This window comes from Mizuhopecten yessoensis, unplaced genomic scaffold, assembly GCF_002113885.1.
Source record: "Mizuhopecten yessoensis strain PY_sf001 unplaced genomic scaffold, ASM211388v2 scaffold10831, whole genome shotgun sequence".
NCBI classification, from domain to species: Eukaryota; Metazoa; Mollusca; class Bivalvia; order Pectinida; family Pectinidae; genus Mizuhopecten; species Mizuhopecten yessoensis.
The window spans coordinates 41,309-62,291 of NW_018408743.1; the positions used below are offsets into that span (position 1 = coordinate 41,309).

Genomic DNA, 20,983 nt, shown 5'->3' on the forward strand with positions numbered 1-20,983 from the left:
TCGGAAGATGATATCGTGTTACAACATACCATGCATCACATCTCGAACCATAGAAATAGTGTTAGAGTGAATATTTTGATGTACAAATAACAAAAATTTATCAAATTTACATAAATGAATTTAGATAAATAATGGGCATCCTCGCCTGCTAAAACGGAGATACACACAAGCTCTTAAAATATGATGTTCCAATAACTAAATAGGAAATATATTCATCCTTTTCTAAAACCGTTTTTCAAATTTTCTCGCATTAGGAAACAGTATGGCAACGGTTATTACCGACATGGAACCAGTAAAAATGAACATTGAATTTCACCATTTTTTTAACATGTAAATTATATCAGCATAAATATACTTTGAACAGTTGAAATAGTCATTCATACGAATGCACCGGTAAACCGGAAGTAGCAATACCGATGTGTTTCAACTCGAACACGCCTACAACTGGCGTACACCCAAACAATGTCTGCCCCGGAGAAGAAATTAGTTCGCTCGAAGAGTGGTTTGCGGATGGTTCCTGTTAACTACATGCATTCCAGTCCTTTCACAGTTAATGAACCACCCTGGGTGCCAGATAATGAGGTATTCTAACGCGTAAAACTTCACTGTGTGTCTGAATCCATGTCATTTGCCAGTGATTTAGTCAATGTTGATTTCACGGAATGACAACAAAATTCTTATTTTCACTTTGCATATGATCAATATTTGATAAAATTGTAGGGAATTATTTGTGGGTACACATACAGCAGACATTGTTTTTTATCACTGATACAGTGAAAATAGTTGTTAATGTAAATACACGATACAATATGATATAAAAACAAGTTCTTCCTCGAGAAGTTGGGTGGTCACACTCGTTCTTGTCGAGACAAACTGACAGCGGAAGAGAGTGAAGGCAGCTGTAATTGGACGCACTGACAGCGGAAGATATGGACGGACATACATGACACCTTTTCCTCTTTAGTTTAAACTTTATTTTATTGATGTTTAATTACAATAGTACATGGTTATAAATACAGAAAAGGATCCAGAAACAAGTACATAGTACTTATGTAAATCCGTCTCCTTTTCCTCTTTGAGTGAGGTTTTCCTTCTGAACCCCAATATCTTCCATTTTATCCCTTTGAATGCATACAACCCTTCGGGTGTCAGACGTTTCGCCCCAAAACCGTTACTTCCCGAAGAGTTCGCCCCAAAAAACCATTATACCACAATTATTTCGCCCCAAAAACATATAACGCCCCCTTCCTAAAAAACATGAGCTTGCTTATATTCCCATTATTATGTGATTGTGTTAACCGTGCTAAGTGAAATAACTCTTGTTTCGTGTATACTATGGAAAGGACGCTGCATCAAATATATATATACATATAATTTTAGTTTTGCAAAGCCGGAATAGTAAAAGTGATATGTTCCTTTAACGTTCGTTTTCAGTTTATGTTTCTAGAAGATGTGACTTACGAAATGTAGCATTGTGTACATTCTTTCATCATACACAGACATGTGTGGCTTTAAAATATACAACAAATCCATGTTTTCATGTGCTATTTAATGATAAAGAACATATTTCTTTTAGGTATGTGTACATCTTGTCATCAAACTTTGATGCCTGTAGCTATTAAACAAACAGCAAAGCCATATATCGACGATCTGGAGTAAATTTCTTAGATCAGTGAGGGAATTATTTTCCTGGTTCCTGAACATTTTGGGTCGCTGCATAATGATAGACTAATCAACAAAAAGACACGGTCCAGAAATCTTCTTAACAAGATTAATATATTCCGTTTTCCGTCCAGATCAGTACGGTCTGTCGATTAGTCACTCCATGACCTACAAAAATGGCATTCGCTCAGTTGGGAAATTTTGAACATTTGAAAATCATTTTTGTACGGCATATACATGTATTGCAATTAGTACTAAAATTATAACAATTTTAATACTAATATTAAAAGAGGTGTGAAAATCGGTCATGCCTTACTACAGGTACTAGTGTCGTCTTGTTAATACACCCATAATATATAAACAAGGTTGCCCCATAGTAAAATGACCCCATTCCATAAAACTTGTGAATTTGTCATAACCTTTATAATATCACACCAGGAGCAGTCTAGATCGACAGGAAATATATTTTTTCTTTAATTTGATGTATGATTTTCTATATATCATGCAGCAGACTTTTCGGTAGACTTCATGAAACATTGAAAAACTGTTAAATTTCAGTTGGTTTGTCACTGTGCTGTCCCCGGCATAACACCCTTAGTCCCTAGTGGGTAGTGCCAAACACAAGGCATGTACACTATTCAATGTGAGTGCAGTGTGCCTAATACCTTATTACCCCAAATCCTAGACATTTCAGTACCCAGAAGTTTCGGTACCTAAGAATGATGGAGATTCTTGAAATTTATATCAGCAACACACATGACACAAAAAACAAACAAAGAACGAAGTTGAAATGTTTGTGTAAGTGCCGAAAATCTCATGAAGTATTGAAATGACCTTCGGGAAGTACCAAAAAGTCTTTATAAACAAGGACAGAAACATATTGGTACCGAAACATCTAAGTACCAAAATGTGTGTACCCCTTTGAAAAAAATATTAAAATAAATAATTGTGTACCCCGTTTTCCAAGAGACTTTGACCATTGCCATTGGACATAGAGTGTATAAGATAATGAAGCTAATGAGATTGAATGTCACTGGTCTGGTTTTCATCAGTTGTACTTCAGGAATGCCAAAGTTCATTGGGTAAATGATATAGGATAATAATTTAATTATAAAACGTGTTTCATTGCACCTTAGAACTGAAAAAATACTATGCATATTTTCTTGCACTTTTGTCCGGAGTTTGCTGGATGGATGAAGATCTAGAAGTTCAATATAAGAGCTATACGCATGAAAATAATTTTTTATATCAGAAATTATCTCAATAAACCATCAGTAATTGTTCATATAATGTAGATATATAGCATTGAAATTTCTCAGCATTAATTATTATTGTCGTTGATGTAAATAGCTGTTATGTGTTGCTCTTCTTTGTCCATAAAAAAAAAATGCTGCTGTTGATGTCTTAAATTCAAGCTAGCTGCCATTACGCTCTGCTGCCAGATCTTTTTAAAAGACCATTGTGGTGATATCGATTAATAGTTTGTTTATTGGGTATACATTTTGATACAGAGAGATACACAGAGGTAGCTACATAAGTTACTTCATATATGCATGACTTACAATGTAAATGACAACATTATATAACTTGAGACTCCTATCTCATGTATTCTTTTACTGGCATACACTCATGATCACTGTTTAACTAAACTTAACTTATCTTCTATGCAGGACTTTCCTTATATAGGAACCTGTATAGTGTTTTGTTTTGTCAGTTAAATTTCCAATTCCTCATATATATGCAATGTGTACTGTATATTATTTGATTATTTTTTTAAATATTTGTTTTAATATTTGTTTCTTTCTATTCTAGTGTGTCGTGTGTATGAACTCCTCATGCAAAGCCAAGTTTGATTTTCGCAGAAGAAGGGTGAGTGGTTTTTTTTTTCTTTTCACATTTATTGCCCAGTGGATAAGTGCATGATGATTTTACCAAGGATTGTTCCAAAACAAACAATATCTGTACACCTCTTTCATGGCACTTTAAACAATTGTGTGTTGAGGAAATGTTTTTGCAATCTTAGAAATGTGTGGTTTATGATGTTACAATTTGTTGGTCACAAGACCCTATTTTGTACTGATTTAGCTAGTGCAAATCTTGCCACTCTTACAAAATATAGCTTACTGACGTTGATTTTCTCGATTGTAGCATCACTGCCGCAGGTGTGGGCGGTGTTTCTGTAGCTCCTGCTGCGATTTCAAAGTGCCTCTGAACCGCATGTGTTTCGTAGACCCAGTCCGTCAGTGCAATGTTTGTGTCGAGATTAGCCGCAAGGAAAATGATTTTTTTGATAAACACCTGAAAACTCTGTGCAATGGTAAGACAATTATGTTGAAAGTGAGAATATTTTAGGCAAAATTTTAAAAACCAATTGAATTTTCAATGCAAAACTTTGTAAGTTTCATCCTGTCATGAAAATTCATGTCCAAGATTTTAAAGTTAATGTATATATGTACTAAGAAGGGATTTTGTGAGTGAAAAAACAATTCAGACTAGGCAACTCATTGACCAGAAGTCCAGATTTTGACCAAATNTCGGGGTCGGGAGGCACTTGAAATAAAGAAATATGGGTGGTGGAGTTTGTCATGTTAGTTAAATTATGGTTGGTGGTATCCAGGGGAAAATAAAAATTATAGGTGGTGGGGTTGAAGGATGAAATAAAATTGTGGGTGGTGGGGTANGGGGTAAAAAAAAAAGTGCCCCCTTGCCCCCAACCCCCCCCCCCCATGCATTTATTTCTGGAATAGCCCTGAGCATTTAATCCTTTAAGGAAAAGGTTTTAATTTGCATCACACCAAACTCTAGACCAATTGGAAGTCAACAAGTTTTCAGCAATGGTAATTGCTGACTTTCAAGCATTGCTGTGGAAAGTCATGTGTACACGAGAAAACATTCTTGTACAATTTCAGCATGTACATTTATTTTGTGAATCAAAATATATTGGGGGAATAAATCCAATATCACCAAATATTTATACTCAACAGTTTACCTTATATGAATACCAGTAATGCATTGTTTAATACTTGATATTATTCACTGAAGATAATAGTCTAGTAAGTATCTCAAATTAAATATCCCTAGTGAAAGGGTTACTATATCAAGGATATTGAACAAGTCTGTTTACATCAAGGAGTTACTTCCCCTTATCCCAATCATCATATCAATGTATAAATATAAGTCTGTGTTTCTTACCATGTCACCTTAAGGATAGGACTTAGATAGGCTATGCCTGATGTCTGATCCTATTGACTATTGCTTATATTGTCAATAAAATTTGTTAAAATTGAAATTGAATCAAAACATATGCAATATTTTTAAATTATGTAAAATAAAATGTCAGCATTGAAATACTCTTAGTAAAGAATAAAACAATTAACTGAAACTTTGTCTTCTCTGTAAGGTGGTGACTTTGTGTTAAAAGAGTCAGGAGATGAGATAGACGATTCTTGTTCGACATTCCGTTGTAAATTATCTACAGATAACAGGTAAGATATACATAAGGGAATTTAGGTGTCAGGTGGCAAAATGAAAAATGTACTGGTCAATCACCAAGATTTCCCCTATCAGATGTGAAAATGTAACATATTGGAGTCATGACCTGCCTGAAGATGTGGGTTTGCTCTGGGTACTCTGGTTTCCTCCCAAATTCAGACAAGCTGTGTGCTAACTTTGGGGCAAAGAATACCGATTAATATAAGTTGATATAACTTGTTTCATAATTGTTGTAAAATAAATAAAAAAATTAGGATGAAGCAATATGCTAGAATCACGATACTTCCAAAATGTTTCAAAGATTACAGAATTAAAACATTTAAATGTTGAATATTATTACTTTTAAGAAATTCATATAATTTTTTTTTATTTTATATTTTTATATTTTTTGAAGTTTTTCAACAGTACATTAAACATAACACATTATATTTCAGCCTCACATTCTTAATTTTTACAATGTTTTTTTTTGTTTGCCTTGACATTTCTTTGACATTCACATAATTATTACATCAAATTAGATACCGATTCAGAAAAACAATTATCTTCTATATAAGTTTGAAACAAGATACATAGAATATTATGCATTGTAGTTGAGAAACAAAAAAAGAAAAAGAAAAAAAAACAAACAGGGTGACTATTTTCACATGCTGAAACCAGGATATAAAGTGTTATGTACCATTGTACTGTTTTAGAAGAAGATAGGAAAGAAAAGAGTAATAAAGAGAGAGAGGGACAAGAAAGAAAATGAAGGTTGCAGAGGTGTCGAAGGATTTGACAAGGGCTTATTGTTCAATTTTGTGTCAATTTTTGTACATAGACTATTTACACGGAATACATTGGTACTATATTATTATAATTAATTTACACGGAATACATTGGTACTATATTATTATAATTAATTAACATTTCAGTTATATGGCCTGCAGCAATCTTTCCCATTTTTTTCCATTCCCTTTTAAAATTAGCGAGATAATTTTAACCATTTAATACCTACAGTAATGTATCTTTGAGTATTGTAAATATCTTTAATTAGGTTTTTCAAAGCTAAAACTGATAGACCAGTTTGCAGACATCTAGCCTTATAAATATATACTTAAATGATAAGAAGTACTAAATTATCAACATTGTTTTTTCTATCATAGAAACCAAAGATAAAATATTCTTTATTATATGTAAAAGCAAATACAATCAATAACACATCTAGCAATGATTCAAAATTTGTTAAAAACACTTGTACTTCTTTACATTACCTATTAACAAGACCTATGTTAAAAAAATATGAATTAGTAGTTAAAATATGTTGATTGATTCTAAATTGAAGCCACTGTAGTTTTGTGTTTTTACTAATTTTGAAGAGAATGGTATAGAGTTTACTCCATACCTCTGTGTTAAATTCAAATATTTCCTCCCACTTTCTACCGGTAGATATTATATTATTTTGGCATAGAGCATGGTAAAAACTTTAGTTCCTTTTTTGTGTTTAATACAAATTTCCAAATTAATTGGGATATATGGATAATCTACATTCAAATTAGAAACATCCTCCTGTGAAATGGATTTCTTGATGGAATTTATGATACCTTGATAAGTAAGAAAATTTGTATGAATGTCAAATTTCTCTGTAAACTCTTGATGGCTGTAAAACAATTTATTTCTTCTTTCTATAATTAAGTCATAAACTATTCAAAAAATTCAGCTGTAAAACCATCTCACCCAGGACTTTTATTATTTTTCATATTTTTTAAAGTATTTGAGGCTTCGTCTATAAATGAAATGTTACCCTCTAATTATATATATAATAATGATGATTCTGTTTTATCTAGTTTAGGAACATTATTGTTATAGGTATTTAAAAATGCATCTAGATTAACGTCTTTAATATTACTTTTACTTGAATATAAATGTTCATAAAAATCATTAACTTCATTGAAAATATCTTTCTGTTTTCTAATAATTTCCCCATTTCCTTTTTCTAACATTGGAATACTTTTCGAAGTAAAATTTCTATTTTCTAAATTAAAAAATATTTTGTTGGTTTTTCTCCATCTTCAACCCATTTAGCTTTTGATCTAATGATATTTCCCTTCATTTTTTGGTTGCCTAATTCTTTATAATTCCTTCTTTTTTTCTTCTACTTGATTAATATCTATATACTGTCATTGGCTTCTAGAGAATTAATTGCTTCAATGACATTCTTCTCTTGTATATTTTGCTGCTTTTTCTTGTAAGATGAATACAAGTGTTTTGCTCCTAATTTCAAATAATAATGTCTCTAAAAAAAGTTGATCATTAATTTGGAATTGAATTTCATTGTCAGAGATAATATTTAGATACTCAAAATGGTAAACAGGAAGAGTGAACTGTAATTTAACTTCAGAAATAAGCTTATTTATTAAATCAAGATATGCAATAATGAATTGTTAAATTTCCAAAGACCCTTTCCTTTTTTGAACTCATTAAACTTAAATGATATAGAAGGTGAGGAATGATCTGATCGATAGCCAGTCTCTATGCTACATTTTTTGTACATTTCTTACTAAATTGTCAGATATTAAAAAGAAATCAAGACGAGCTTGTTTTATAGGATTAGTTTTTCTCCATGTGTACCTCCTTATTTTTTGGGTGTTGTTCTCTAAAAATGTCTAGCACATCAAGTTCTTCCATCAATTCAGTTATCTTCTCCCTAGCCTTTGGATTATTTATTTGTCTATAATTTTGATATTCTATAATCAGGATTCGGAACCATTCATATAACTTTATCAAATATACATTGTACTATTTAGGAAAAGTAATGAGAAATCTGTAGATGTTCTTTTCTAAATATATAGAAGTGTAGCAAAACAACTTCAGATTCAGATCTAGTGAATCAAAGAAACCCTCTTGGATGAGGAAGACTGGTTGTTGATTGATTGATAGGTTTTACGTCCGCTTCACTACCGAGTAGTTCTGTTATCCAGCAGACGATAGACTGTTTGTAAGGGGACTGATCCTAAATACTCGTGTAACTCCTTAACTATGACAGTCACTAAACAGATTTGAGGCCATTGAAATATTTGAAGAAAATAAAACTTGTTTTTTCCACAGAACTGTCACGTTTGACAGTAACCATGACAAACACCAGCCAATACAGATGGAGAAGTTGGAGTCTGTTCAGATTCTCACCAATGGAGTGGACGCTGAAGGTAAGTTTATGTTTGCAATGCATTGCTCTAGGATGACTGATCAAATTACATCGAAAAATTCATTTCATTCACCAAATTACACTTGTATATATTGTCTTCCATTTTAGTCATTATGAAATTTTTTAAAGTTAATTTTCATATTATAAGACCTTCTTTTTCTAGATTAAGTAAATGCTTAAAATGACGTTCTGTAATTTGCTGATATAAACTTTTTAATGAATTCAAATTGGAGTTTCTACTGTACACTTGTAATTTTTCTAAAACTTTTACCGTTTTGCATTTTTGTTTGTCCTCTAAAGTCTTCCAAAGGTTGGATGATGATGGTAAGGAAGTGGTTGACTGTGTACCTGTGTTCATTGTGTTTGTATATCATTTTCAGTAATTTTGTCACCTGAGCATTTATACTGCAGAATATCTACCGACAAATCTATGTGCACAAAAAAGTGTTTTTAAATATTGATTAATGCAGGTATCGTGTCAGTATTAAAAAATAAATTCCCTTCACTTGTTGATTTTTATTTCATCAATGTTGTCATTTTGTCTGTAATGTATCCCATACCTATTGATCAGTTTTATTTCTACTTCATTGAAAATCTGATTTCATGTCTTAAATTGTTTTTTTTGTAATTCGTTCAATTTTGCCATTGAATTCATGTGTGTGCTTTCAATATTTCAGTATTTCTACCACATTGTTTTGCTAGATACATGTAGTAGATACATGTAGTGGGTACATGTAGTAGATACATGTAGTGGATACATGTAGTAGATACATGTAGTAGATACATGAAGGGACCGTTGGAATCTCGTTAATCCATTTATGCGCTTCACTAATTAGATGACAAGGTGTCTGGCTATATCTGACATTCCCAGTCCAGGGTTTACTTTTACGAGATTTTCATATTGTGAAATAAAGTGTTGCTATTCAACCTCATGGACTATATATAACGCAGACTCCGTATAAACTGGCCAAATAATTCAGTTCTCATCATCATAATTAGTTTAGTAGACAATAAGTAATGCTTATGTCTACCTACCTACAAATGTATCTATATCTTATTATCAATCAGAATTATAAATGCTTGTGTACAGGTACTTCGTTGTTACCTGATATGGTTTTGAGAACTACTTTAATTGTGAATGGCTTGTTAATTTTATGAATTTTACAAAATTCGACAATAGCTTTTGACAACTGCTAAAATTGTATCTCATTACAAATAAATAAGCATGCTAAACATTTTCGATTCACTAATTCCAGTGGAACTATTTCTATGAAGATATCATGAGATTACATCTTCATTGTTCCCTTATTTTTCATCAGCTGTCAACTTGAAGCCGTTCGTACCGATTAACTTGTTAAATTTTACTGCTTTCAGGTGATTTATAATTTTGTTGTATTGTTAAAAACTTTGTAACAAACATGATAAATAATACTCTTCAGGTGGTGATTGAGTCAGAACTTCACAACGGAAGATCATTGTTTATTTATTGTATATGTGTAAATATAAAGATTAACAGTGCTGTCGTCTTTTTTCTGCAGGAAATATGGTGGCAACTGGCATAGCCATGAAGTATAACAGTCACAGTTTAGACAAAAATATGGTAAAACTGGTCATTAACCCCTCGAGCACCAACAAACGTGAGGGTCAAATGTGGATAGCCGCTATGCAGAAGGTGAGAAATCGTGTTAACATATATATGCTTAAACGAACATCATAACTACCTTTTCTTAAATCTTTTTGAGAACTGAAAAAAAAGTATTACTCATCACTATAAAAATCCACATCCTTATTGATTTCTGCATGAAAAGGTCAAGATCAAAGAAACCTGTTTTGTGAAAAATCCTTTTTGTTGTTGAGAAGAGTTATTTACCATTTAGGACCACGAAAAACTTCGCAAGATGACTACGGTCATATACAGAATTTATAGGTGAAGAGCAGGTTAACCAATATTTCAATTTTTAAAAGCATGTTACAAGATGTAGAAATTCGCAGTTTTCAAAAGTTGGTCAAATTTGGGATGAAGAATAGGGAGTCGCTATCCAAAATAGATTTGGCAAGTAGTGTGGCCCGAGTCTTACAAAAGTTGATTATGGACTCAAATGGAAAATTGAGGTGTCTTTCTGCCTTGAAACTTGAAACTTGAGCAGAACAGCGATATATACTCATGGATCAAGCAGCAACTGCATTTATCTTGGGGAATGTGGAAAGTCACAGGCACATCAACCTACTGAATAAAAGAAAACAGTTATGAAAGCTCTCCCCTCAGTTTTATGAAATTTCAAAATTCAGTAATTCTACATGCATATGTACACATGTACAGCAACCAAAAAACATGCTTTGGTAAGTACAGGGTGAAAAATATAATATTAGACAATGTTTTCTTGTGGAAAAAGACTTCCAGTTGAAAAGTTTATAAATTTTGCCCAATTATTTACAGGCATTAATGTTTACATTTTTCAAGTTATTGGTTTTACCTATGAAGAGTTAGCTCCCTTGAAACAGTAAAACTGCAATACTAACAGACAAAGAACATTAATATGTGTTTTAACAAGTGCTAATGATTATTATTTAAGTGCTTTATTATTATTTTTTGTGTGGACAAATGTACAAATATATGCATTATTTTATTTGTCTAATTTTCATGTAAAATAATAAGCTTCATGTACAAAAGGACAAAAAATGTACTTGTATATAAAGTAACAGTTGCACAAGTGAGAAGGATTAAGGAATTGATCAGAGTACTTAAGCTGATAGTGTCAATATGACATTAGGCATAGTCTGTAAATATATGAATCTGTTAATGTTTTGATTTTGAATATATGTGTACATGTACTTCTGATGAAGTATGTAGATTCAGTCTTTTGCCGAGATAGTATCTGTTGTCACATGTACATTTGTCACACCTTCATCCATTGCATCAAAGGATCTCATTCCGTAATTAGATACATCAAATGATCTCACACCTTAATTAGTTACATCAAAGGATCTCACACCTTCATTAGTTTCATCAAAGGATCTCACATCTTAATTAGTAACATCAAAGGATTTCATTCCTTAATTAGATATATCAAAGGATCTCATTACTAAATTAGTTACATCAAAAGGATCTCAAACCTTAATTAGTTACATCAATGGATCTCATACCTTTATTAGTTACATCACATGATCTCAAACCTTAATTGTTACATCAAAGGATCTCATTCCTTTATTAGTCACATCAAATGATCTCATTCCTTAATTAGTTATATCAATTGATCACACACCTTAATTAGTTACATCAAAGGATCTCACACCTTTATTAGTCACATCACAGGATCTCATACCTTAGTTAGTTACATCACAGGATCTCATTCCTTAATTAGTTACATCACAGGATCTCACACCTTAATTAGATACATCAAAGGATCTCACATCTTAATTAGTAACATCAAATGATCTCAAACCTTAACCAGTTACATCAAAGGATCTCACACCTTTATTAGTCACATCAAATGATCTCAATCCTTAATTAGTTATATCAATGGATCTCATACCTTTATTAGTTACATCACATGATCTCAAACCTTAATTGTTACATCAAAGGATCTCATTCCTTTATTAGTCACATCAAATGATCTAATTCCTTAATTAGTTATATCAATTTATCACACACCTTAATTAGTTACATCAAAGGATCTCACACCTTAATTAGATACATCAAAGGATCTCACACCTGCATTAGTTTCATCAAAGGAGCTCACATCGTAATTAGTAACATCAAAGGATTTCATTCCTTAATTAGATACATCAAATGATCTCACACCTTTATAAGTTACATCAAATGATCTCAAACCTTTATTAGTTACATCAAAGGATCTCAAACCTTAATTAGTCACATCAAAGGATTTCAATCCTTAATTAGTTATATCAATGGATCTCATACCTTTATTAGTTACATCAAAGGATCTCAAACCTTAATTAGTCACATCAAAGGATTTCAATCCTTAATTAGTTATATCAATGGATCTCATACCTTTATTAGTTACATCAAAGGATCTCACACCTTTGTTAGTCACATCAAAGGATCTCATTCCTTAATTAGTTATATCAATTGATCACACACCTTAATAAGTTACATCAAAAGATCTCACACCTTTATTAGTCACACCACAGGATCTCATACCTTAGTTAGTTACATCACAGGATCTCGTTCCTTAATTAGTTACATCACAGGATCTCACACCTTAATTAGATACATCAAAGGATCTCACATCTTAATTAGTAACATCAAATGATCTCAAACCTTACCCAGTTACATCAAAGGATCTCACCCCTTTATTAGTCACATCACAGGATCTCATTCCTTAGTTAGTTACATCACAGGATCTCATTCCTTAATTAGTTACATCACAGGATCTCACACCTTAATTAGATACATCAAAGGATCTCACACCTTCATTAGCTTCATCAAAGGATCTCACATCTTAATTAGTAACATCAAATGATCTCAAACCTTACCCAGTTACATCAAAGGATCTCACCCCTTTATTAGTCACATCACAGGATCTCATTCCTTAGTTAGTTACATCACAGGATCTCATTCCGTAATTAGTTACATCACAGGATCTCACACCTTAATTAGATACATCAAAGGATCTCACATCTTCATTAGTTTCATCAAAGGATCTCACATCTTTATTAGTAACATCAAAGGATTTCATTCCTTAATTAGATATATCAAAGGATCTCATTACTAAATTAGGTACATCAAAAGGATCTCACACCTTTATTAGTTACATCACAGGATCTCATACCTTAATTAGTTACATCAAAGATCTCACACCTTAATTAGTTTCATCAAAGGATCTCACATCTTTATTAGTAACATCAAAGGATTTCATTCCTTAATTAGATACATCAAATGATCTCACACCTTTATAAGTTACATCAAATGATCTCAAACCTTAACCAGTTACATCAAAGGATCTCACACCTTTATTAGTCACATCAAATGATCTCAATTCTTAATTAGTTATATCAATGGATCTCATACCTTTATTAGTTACATCAAAGGATCTCACACCTTTATTAGTCACATCAAATGATCTCATTCCTTAATTAGTTATATCAATTGATCACACACCTTAATTAGTTACATCAAAAGATCTCACACCTTTATTAGTCACATCACAGGATCTCATACCTTAGTTAGTTACATCACAGGATCTCATTACTTAATTAGTTACATCACAGGATCTCACACCTTAATTAGATACATCAAAGGATCTCACATCTTAATTAGTAACATCAAAGGATTTCATTCCTTAATTAGATACATCAAATGATCTCACACCTTTATAAGTTACATCAAATGATCTCAAACCTTTGTTAGTTACATCAAAGGATCTCACACCTTAATTAGTTACATCAAAGGATCTCACACCTTTATTAGTCACATCAAATGATCTCAATTCTTAATTAGTTATATCAATGGATCTCATACCTTTATTAGTTACATCAAAGGATCTCACACCTTTATTAGTTTCATCAAAGGATCTCACATCTTACTTAGTAACATCAAAGGATTTCATTCCTTAATTAGATACATCAAATGATCTCACACCTTTATAAGTTACATCAAATGATCTCAAACCTTAACCAGTTACATCAAAGGATCTCACACCTTTATTAGTTTCATCAAAGGATCTCACATCTTACTTAGTAACATCAAAGGATTTCATTCCTTAATTAGATACATCAAATGATCTCACACCTTTATAAGTTACATCAAATGATCTCAAACCTTAACCAGTTACATCAAAGGATCTCACACCTTTATTAGTTACATCACAGGATCTCATACCTTGATTAGTTACATCACAGGATCTCATACCTTAATTAGTTACATCAAAGATCTCACACCTTAATTAGCTCTCAACTATGAATTAGGGGCATAAAAAGATCTCATTCCTTAAAATTAATTACCAAAGAATCTCACTTCTTAATTACAAAGGATCTACGCTTAAAGTTTCACTGAAGTCCATCTTTGTGTTATTCCAGGCGTTCAAACTGATACATGAAGCACGGATGATGGACAGACCATGAGAGAAGATAAGTTATGAAACAAAATCACCATGTTAAAGAAACATATGGCAGACATTGACATAAACGGTTTTGAAAGAAAAAATGTTTTCCAGATTAAAATGTTAATATAATTTAATAACGATGTAAATGCCTTATATGCAGCAAAAGTGCTTATAGCAGGGACTGGTTTTGCAAACAAAGCTTATTTTAAGGAATCAATTCCAGAACTTTTTATCTGGTACTGAATATGATTCAGTAATGTGAATGTGACTTCCAGATTTGAAATATGTTATATATGGCACTTAATGACTATCCAGATTGACAAAATTGCACTATTCTTTGGAACTCCAAGTCAACAAAAACAATATTGTCACAAAAGTCTGAATTGTTGTGATTTGATTACAATATACATTGTATATACCAATATTGACAAATTATTTAGAGAAATAGACCATTTCACACTAATTTTAATGGTTGTGTTGGGATATATATATATATATTTTTTGTTTTTACAATAATCTATAATAAGTTGAAGGTAGAACACTGGGTCCTCATGCTTTTTCTACCTAAATTTTACTGCAGCCTGTGTTTGTATGAATTGGAAAAATACAGTAACATTTGTATTAATTAAATTTCAAGAAAACATTTTTCTTCATCTTTTTAAGGCAGGAAACATATTTTGCTTATTTTTTTTGCAAGGGGAAGCTGTCCATTTTCGCATGTATTGATAACATACTAGTAATTCTGAATCATTCCTACAAGATATTTTAAGGGAGATAACTATAGTAAATATCATAGATAAACTCTAACACAAATAAAAATACCACCATACCACTGCTAAAAACTGTAATAAACTATTTTTTCGGACATGACTGTAGCTTTGATAGTTCATTTCTGAAATAAAAACGATACCTTGCTGGACTTTCATGAGAAATGATGAAGATGAAATGAACAAAACATAATCAACATCAGTGTTATGAGTGTAAAACAAATCAGCAGGGCTAGACCAGGATTCGAACCCTGGACTTCAGATTGATAGACTATCTCTCTAACCAATTGAGCTACCAGGTCAACAGAAGTGTCCAAGACCAACTGTGTTACTGTTATAGCCAGAGGAAAGTTAAGGGGAGGCTACTGTTTATAGGGGAAAAAACACAGTGCAGTGGGACAGGAACCCTTAATGACTGTGATGTTTATGTTTTAGTGGTTTGTATACACAGTCTTTGTCGATCACCAATGAAACGTCATGCACAAATTTCAGCACATGTTGAAAACTATGTCGTTACACTGAAATTAATTACGTTGATAAGTGCACAATTTTGAAGTGAAAAAATACACTTCGAAATCTGTAAGAAACTTTACTTTTTGAAAAAAATAAGGACAGTACGAAGAAGTAAAATGGTAATGATTTTGACTTTATTTGTCCATGTGGTTCAGTATTATTTGTCTTGGTGGTATATCTATTTCATTGAACACTACAGTTATATCATTTAAAATATTATATCTACTAATATAGCATTGTATCTTTGTACCAATATATCATAATGTCTGTCTCTCAAATACAGATGAACAGACTTATTTTTAATAGATTGTCTGCCAGATGACATTACCTCCCTTTGATATAATTTTCAGGAATTACCTCCCTTATACATTATTTTAAAATGGTTAAATTTTTAAAGTGAGCAAAATTCAGATGATAGTTACATACAAAAACATTTTAGACATGATAGATATCTTTGACACAATAAGATTCATTGTGCAATTGCCTGCATTTCAAAGACAGGTTCCTGTTGTTTTTTTTGTATTTTGGGGCATTTTTATTGTGTTTTCCATGTTATTATGTTAAAAATGACCAAATCATACACAAGAGTTCACAATATTAAGTAATCTCATTGTATTTGATGTGTTTCTCTATCCCATCTCAATGGGTTGTAAGCTTGCCAATGCTATTTATAGTTTCTTTGTGTTCTATCGGATTGGTCTACTTTAAATTTCTAACACAAAGGATTACAGAATTTACCTGTATCTCAACAGGTTCAACAAATATACACAAATACTACAAAAGGGTAGCATTAACTAAATCAAATAAAGTGTATCAATATTGTAATAGGTGTTATTAGATTGACTTAACTCATTTACCCCTGAAATGTCATACTGTATAAACTTTATTTATTTTACAACAATTATGAAACAAGTTATTTCAACTTATATTAATCACTCTTGTTGGCCCCGATGTTAGCCGGCGGAGGGTCTAAATGTGGGAGGAAACCGGAGTACCCGGAGAAAACCCACGTGGTCGGGCAGGTTACCCTATACCTTTGTCATAATGAACTATTCCAACCTTTGAATTGGAAGAGTTCAAATGTGTCTTCAGGGGTGAATGAGTTAATGTTAGCTTTATGCAGACACTGTACTTATCATTGGGCATGCCTGGGCCGGAAACTTTTTTAGTTTCTTTTTTGTTTGAAATTTCTGTCATTGGCGATATTAGTGTAAAAAAACCCAAAGAACATCTCTGATACAAGGAAAATAACAATAATGTTAAACATTATTCTAACAATTTAATATTAAAATTGAATGACAAATAACTGTTATTAATAAAAGTGTTCCTGTGATTTAAATTGAAATATTATTAAGAGATTATTTTCTCTAGTCGAAGACTGGGGATATATTTAATACTATAATTGTTATGTTTTCAAAATGTTTTGTTTGTAAATATTTGTAAATAGTTCTATGATGTGTTAGATTTTGTTTGTAACACACTACATACTGAATACATAAATAATATAGATGTTCTAATTTGATTTTTTGTTGACTACACAAGGGACTTCGAGTTAAAGGAGTTTCGTTATTTCTGAATTACAGTTTAGGACCGGCAAACTATTAAAAAAGCAGTTTATGTTACAATGTTTCTCTATTTCTGATGCATTTTATGTAGATTTTTTCATAAAGTCAATTTAATGCATGACTGCCAGTTTGTTTGTACCTGTTTAAGACATTAGAATATAATACACTGTATAGAAAGTATTAACATTGTATGTATAAAGATATTTGTGATCGTGAATCATAATGTTACAGAATATTGATTTGAATGAAAGCTGGTCAGTTCTGGTCTACTTTTCTGGTTTCACAAATATGAGGTATGAATCTTACATTTCTAGTGCTAATTAAGTCAAAAAGTTCATCTGTCAGTAGAATTCTTGTTGGGAAGAGGATAGGTTTGTTATTTCAATCAATGAGATTCCAATGCGGGAATTTGAAATAATTGTTTTATAATACAAATGTAGTTTGCATATATCTTGCTTCCTGCCTAATATTTCAGAATGAGATGCTTTTATTGCATAATACTTTTATATATGCTTCCTGTAGCGTTTTGACAATATAATTTGTCTTGTTGTAGTTAAATTTTGTAAAAGCTTGCCAAGGTCTCAATATATTTCCTATATTATGTTACACAATGGGTAAGGGTAGCTTAAATACTAGTAATGTATATAAACTAGAAGACTGAGTAGTTGATGCTTTTGCCAATTTATATGGGTTTATCAGGCATCTAAGTGCCGACCACACGGACACTATTTAAATTATTTCTATAGAAATATATGTCTGTAGTGGTTCTTCTAAATGTCATGTCTCATTTTTCAGTTAAAATGTGATATAAAGCAAAACGTGACATCATCAGAAAAAATCGATTTCTGTAAGGTTATTTTTTCTTATATAAAGGAAGCTTATGTATATGTGTCTTTTTGAAAAAACATAAGATTTAGAATACTACATCATAGTTCCACAGATTAATCACTTGCCTCCTCTTCAACAGTCGTTTGGGCTGCTGAATTACACTAAAACCTCTATGTAGGCTGTTAAAGGCCATTTTCTATTTGTCTATAAAGTCAATATTTTAGGTAATATGTCACACAACTGACAATACAACATAATATTGAGAGGAGTTCTTTTCAAATCACATATTCAACAAACTAAATCATATATGATATAAAGAATGTGAGAAAATATTATATTAACCAGATTGACATTGGTCAACAACACAATAAGTGGAATCTGTAAAGTAAAAAGTTATTTTCTCTTCAGTCTTTAGTAAGAAGAGATGGTTATCAGGCGTGTCTGTTGGAGTAGCAAGGGACCATGTTTCATCGACGAATCATTACCAGCCTATTGTTATAATTATGTACTGGAAATTTAAATCATATAATGTTTGTTATGTAACCACATGTGGCTTTAGGGACAGCAGGGAGAGGGGATGGTTCATGTTGTATTTCAGTTTGTTTTGTTGTCACCTCCGTTCCTGTAATTGTGTGTTATTTAAATATCAATTGTTTATTATTGTTTTGTTATGTCCTGTTGTTAATTAGTATTCTTTTTGTAAGTAACCTTTTTATAGTAACATATTGCCACTAAGTTACCACATTGTCTTTCAATAGAGGTTGTGTAGCATAAACCGATAGTCTGTTCACGTCAGAACAATATAAATATGTATAGCCTTGTATTTTTCAGCTCTCCAGCTATGCCAGATATCGTTGTCAGGGTTGAATACATAGTTCACCTTTTTGAATCATACATTATGCCTTCAAAGCTGATAGTTATTCTGGCATAGCAGCTACAAAATACAACACTATCTTATAAATAGAACTGGCATAGAAGCTACAAAATACAACACTATCTTATAAATAGAACTGGCATAGCAACTACAAAATACAACACTATCTTATAAATAGAACTGGCATAGCAGCTAGAAAATACAACACTATCTTATAAATAGAACTGGCATAGCAGCTAAAAAATACAACACTATCTTATAAATGGAACTGGTATATCAGCTACAAAATACAACACTATCTTATAAATAGAACTGGCATAGAAGCTACAAAATACAACTCTATCTTATAAATAGAACTGGCATAGCAGCTACACAATACAACACTATTTTATAAATAGAACTGGCATAGCAGCTACAAAATACAACACTATCTTATAAATAGAACTGGCATAGCAGCTTCAAAATACAACACTATCTTATAAATAGAACTGGCATAGCAGCTTCAAAATGCAACACTATCTTATAAATAGAACTGGCATAGCAGCTAAAAAATACAACACTATCTTATAAATGGAACTGGTATAGCAGCTACAAAATACAACACTATCTTATAAATAGAACTGGCATAGCAGCTACAAAATACAACACTATTTTATAAATAGAACTGGCATAGCAGCTTCACAATACAACACTATCTTATAAATAGACCTGGCATAGCAGCTTCAAAATACAACACTATCTTATAAATAGAACTGGTATAGCAGCTTCAAAATGCAACACTATCTTATAAATAGAACTGGCATAGCAGCTACAAAATACAACACTATCTTATAAATAGACCTGGCATAGCAGCTTCAAAATACAACACTATCTTATAAATAGAAACATGGTATGATGTACTATGTATCAGATGAAAAATAAAGAGAAAAGAGACTTCTCATTTTTATTGTAAGGCTAAATTCAGGGTAGTGCCTTCCACATTATCTAGTGTACTGGACAAGAATTTTGATACTTAGCTTCCTCCGTGTCTTGTATACTGAACAAGATTTTTGGGTATTCCCTTCCCCACTTTCTAGTACACTGAACAAGGTATTTTGGATTCTGAGCAAAGAAATACTGAATTAATCTGTCTTAAAAACAAAAAAAGGCATACTAATGTTCAGTACAAGTAATGAACTTGTGTAAACAAGTAATATACAAACTATGTGTATTTAGGCACAATTTGTATATAACTTTTTTTTTCTTGAATCAAATTTGTTTGATTTCGACAATGTTTATCATGTAGCATTCATGCATATTGTGTACATTATTTTCTTGTGTTTAAAATGGCAAAGTAATAACTTGATAGCAAAATTATTTACTGTTTGTATTAATCATCTTAATGGGTAGCACAACGTTGTAATTTTGATGTTAAGTATAGATACAAAGATTTATGATAATGATAACGATAACAAATTATCAATAAAACTGAATTAGAGTTTGAGATCTATTCTGTGGGTACCATTGATAAATAATTCAGAAAGCTTACATATAGGAGAAACATCTCTATAAATCATTCTTGATCCAATAAGAACAATGTACGATTTTGTACAATATTATGTATGGAGCAGACCGGTGATGAAGGTCTGTCTCGAAAATTTTAAATGAGAATGTAATATTTGTAAAGTTGGTGCTCCCACTTAAACTGTCTTATGTATATAGTTTGTATATATTTGTAAATAAAACTTAATCGAGCAAATTGTAATGTGTTATCATTAATTCTTTCTGGGGTCAGATCTTCATTGATGTACTTTCGGAAGCCGAAAGTAGAAGGTAACATAAAACGGGGAAACAAGTGCTGCTGAATTATTGTTTTCAGAAAAGATTTCTTTCTTGTCCCTTTTGCAGTCAAGCTGACATAAAAGGAGTTTGCTGTTCTGAACACATCCTTCAAATTCCTCCAAGACAGTAACCTTCTGCAAGACAGATCAAACGAACCTAAGAAGTATTACAAAGAAGTATGGAATTTGTTACCGTTTTCGGAATAATTGGCGCCG

At 31.8% G+C, this 20,983-nt stretch overlaps 1 protein-coding gene across 1 annotated transcript; it reads left to right on the plus strand.

The window, feature by feature from the left end:
- Positions 1-433: 433 nt before the first annotated feature.
- On the plus strand, positions 434-20,537 carry LOC110462799 (zinc finger FYVE domain-containing protein 21-like). Its single transcript, XM_021516984.1, has 7 exons — positions 434-582; positions 3,475-3,531; positions 3,811-3,979; positions 5,063-5,147; positions 8,239-8,336; positions 9,874-10,007; positions 14,375-20,537. Exons 1-7 carry the CDS (start codon positions 463-465, stop codon positions 14,417-14,419), a joined length of 708 nt encoding a protein of 235 aa, XP_021372659.1. The 5' UTR covers positions 434-462; the 3' UTR covers positions 14,420-20,537.
- The last annotated feature ends 446 nt before the right edge of the window (positions 20,538-20,983 follow it).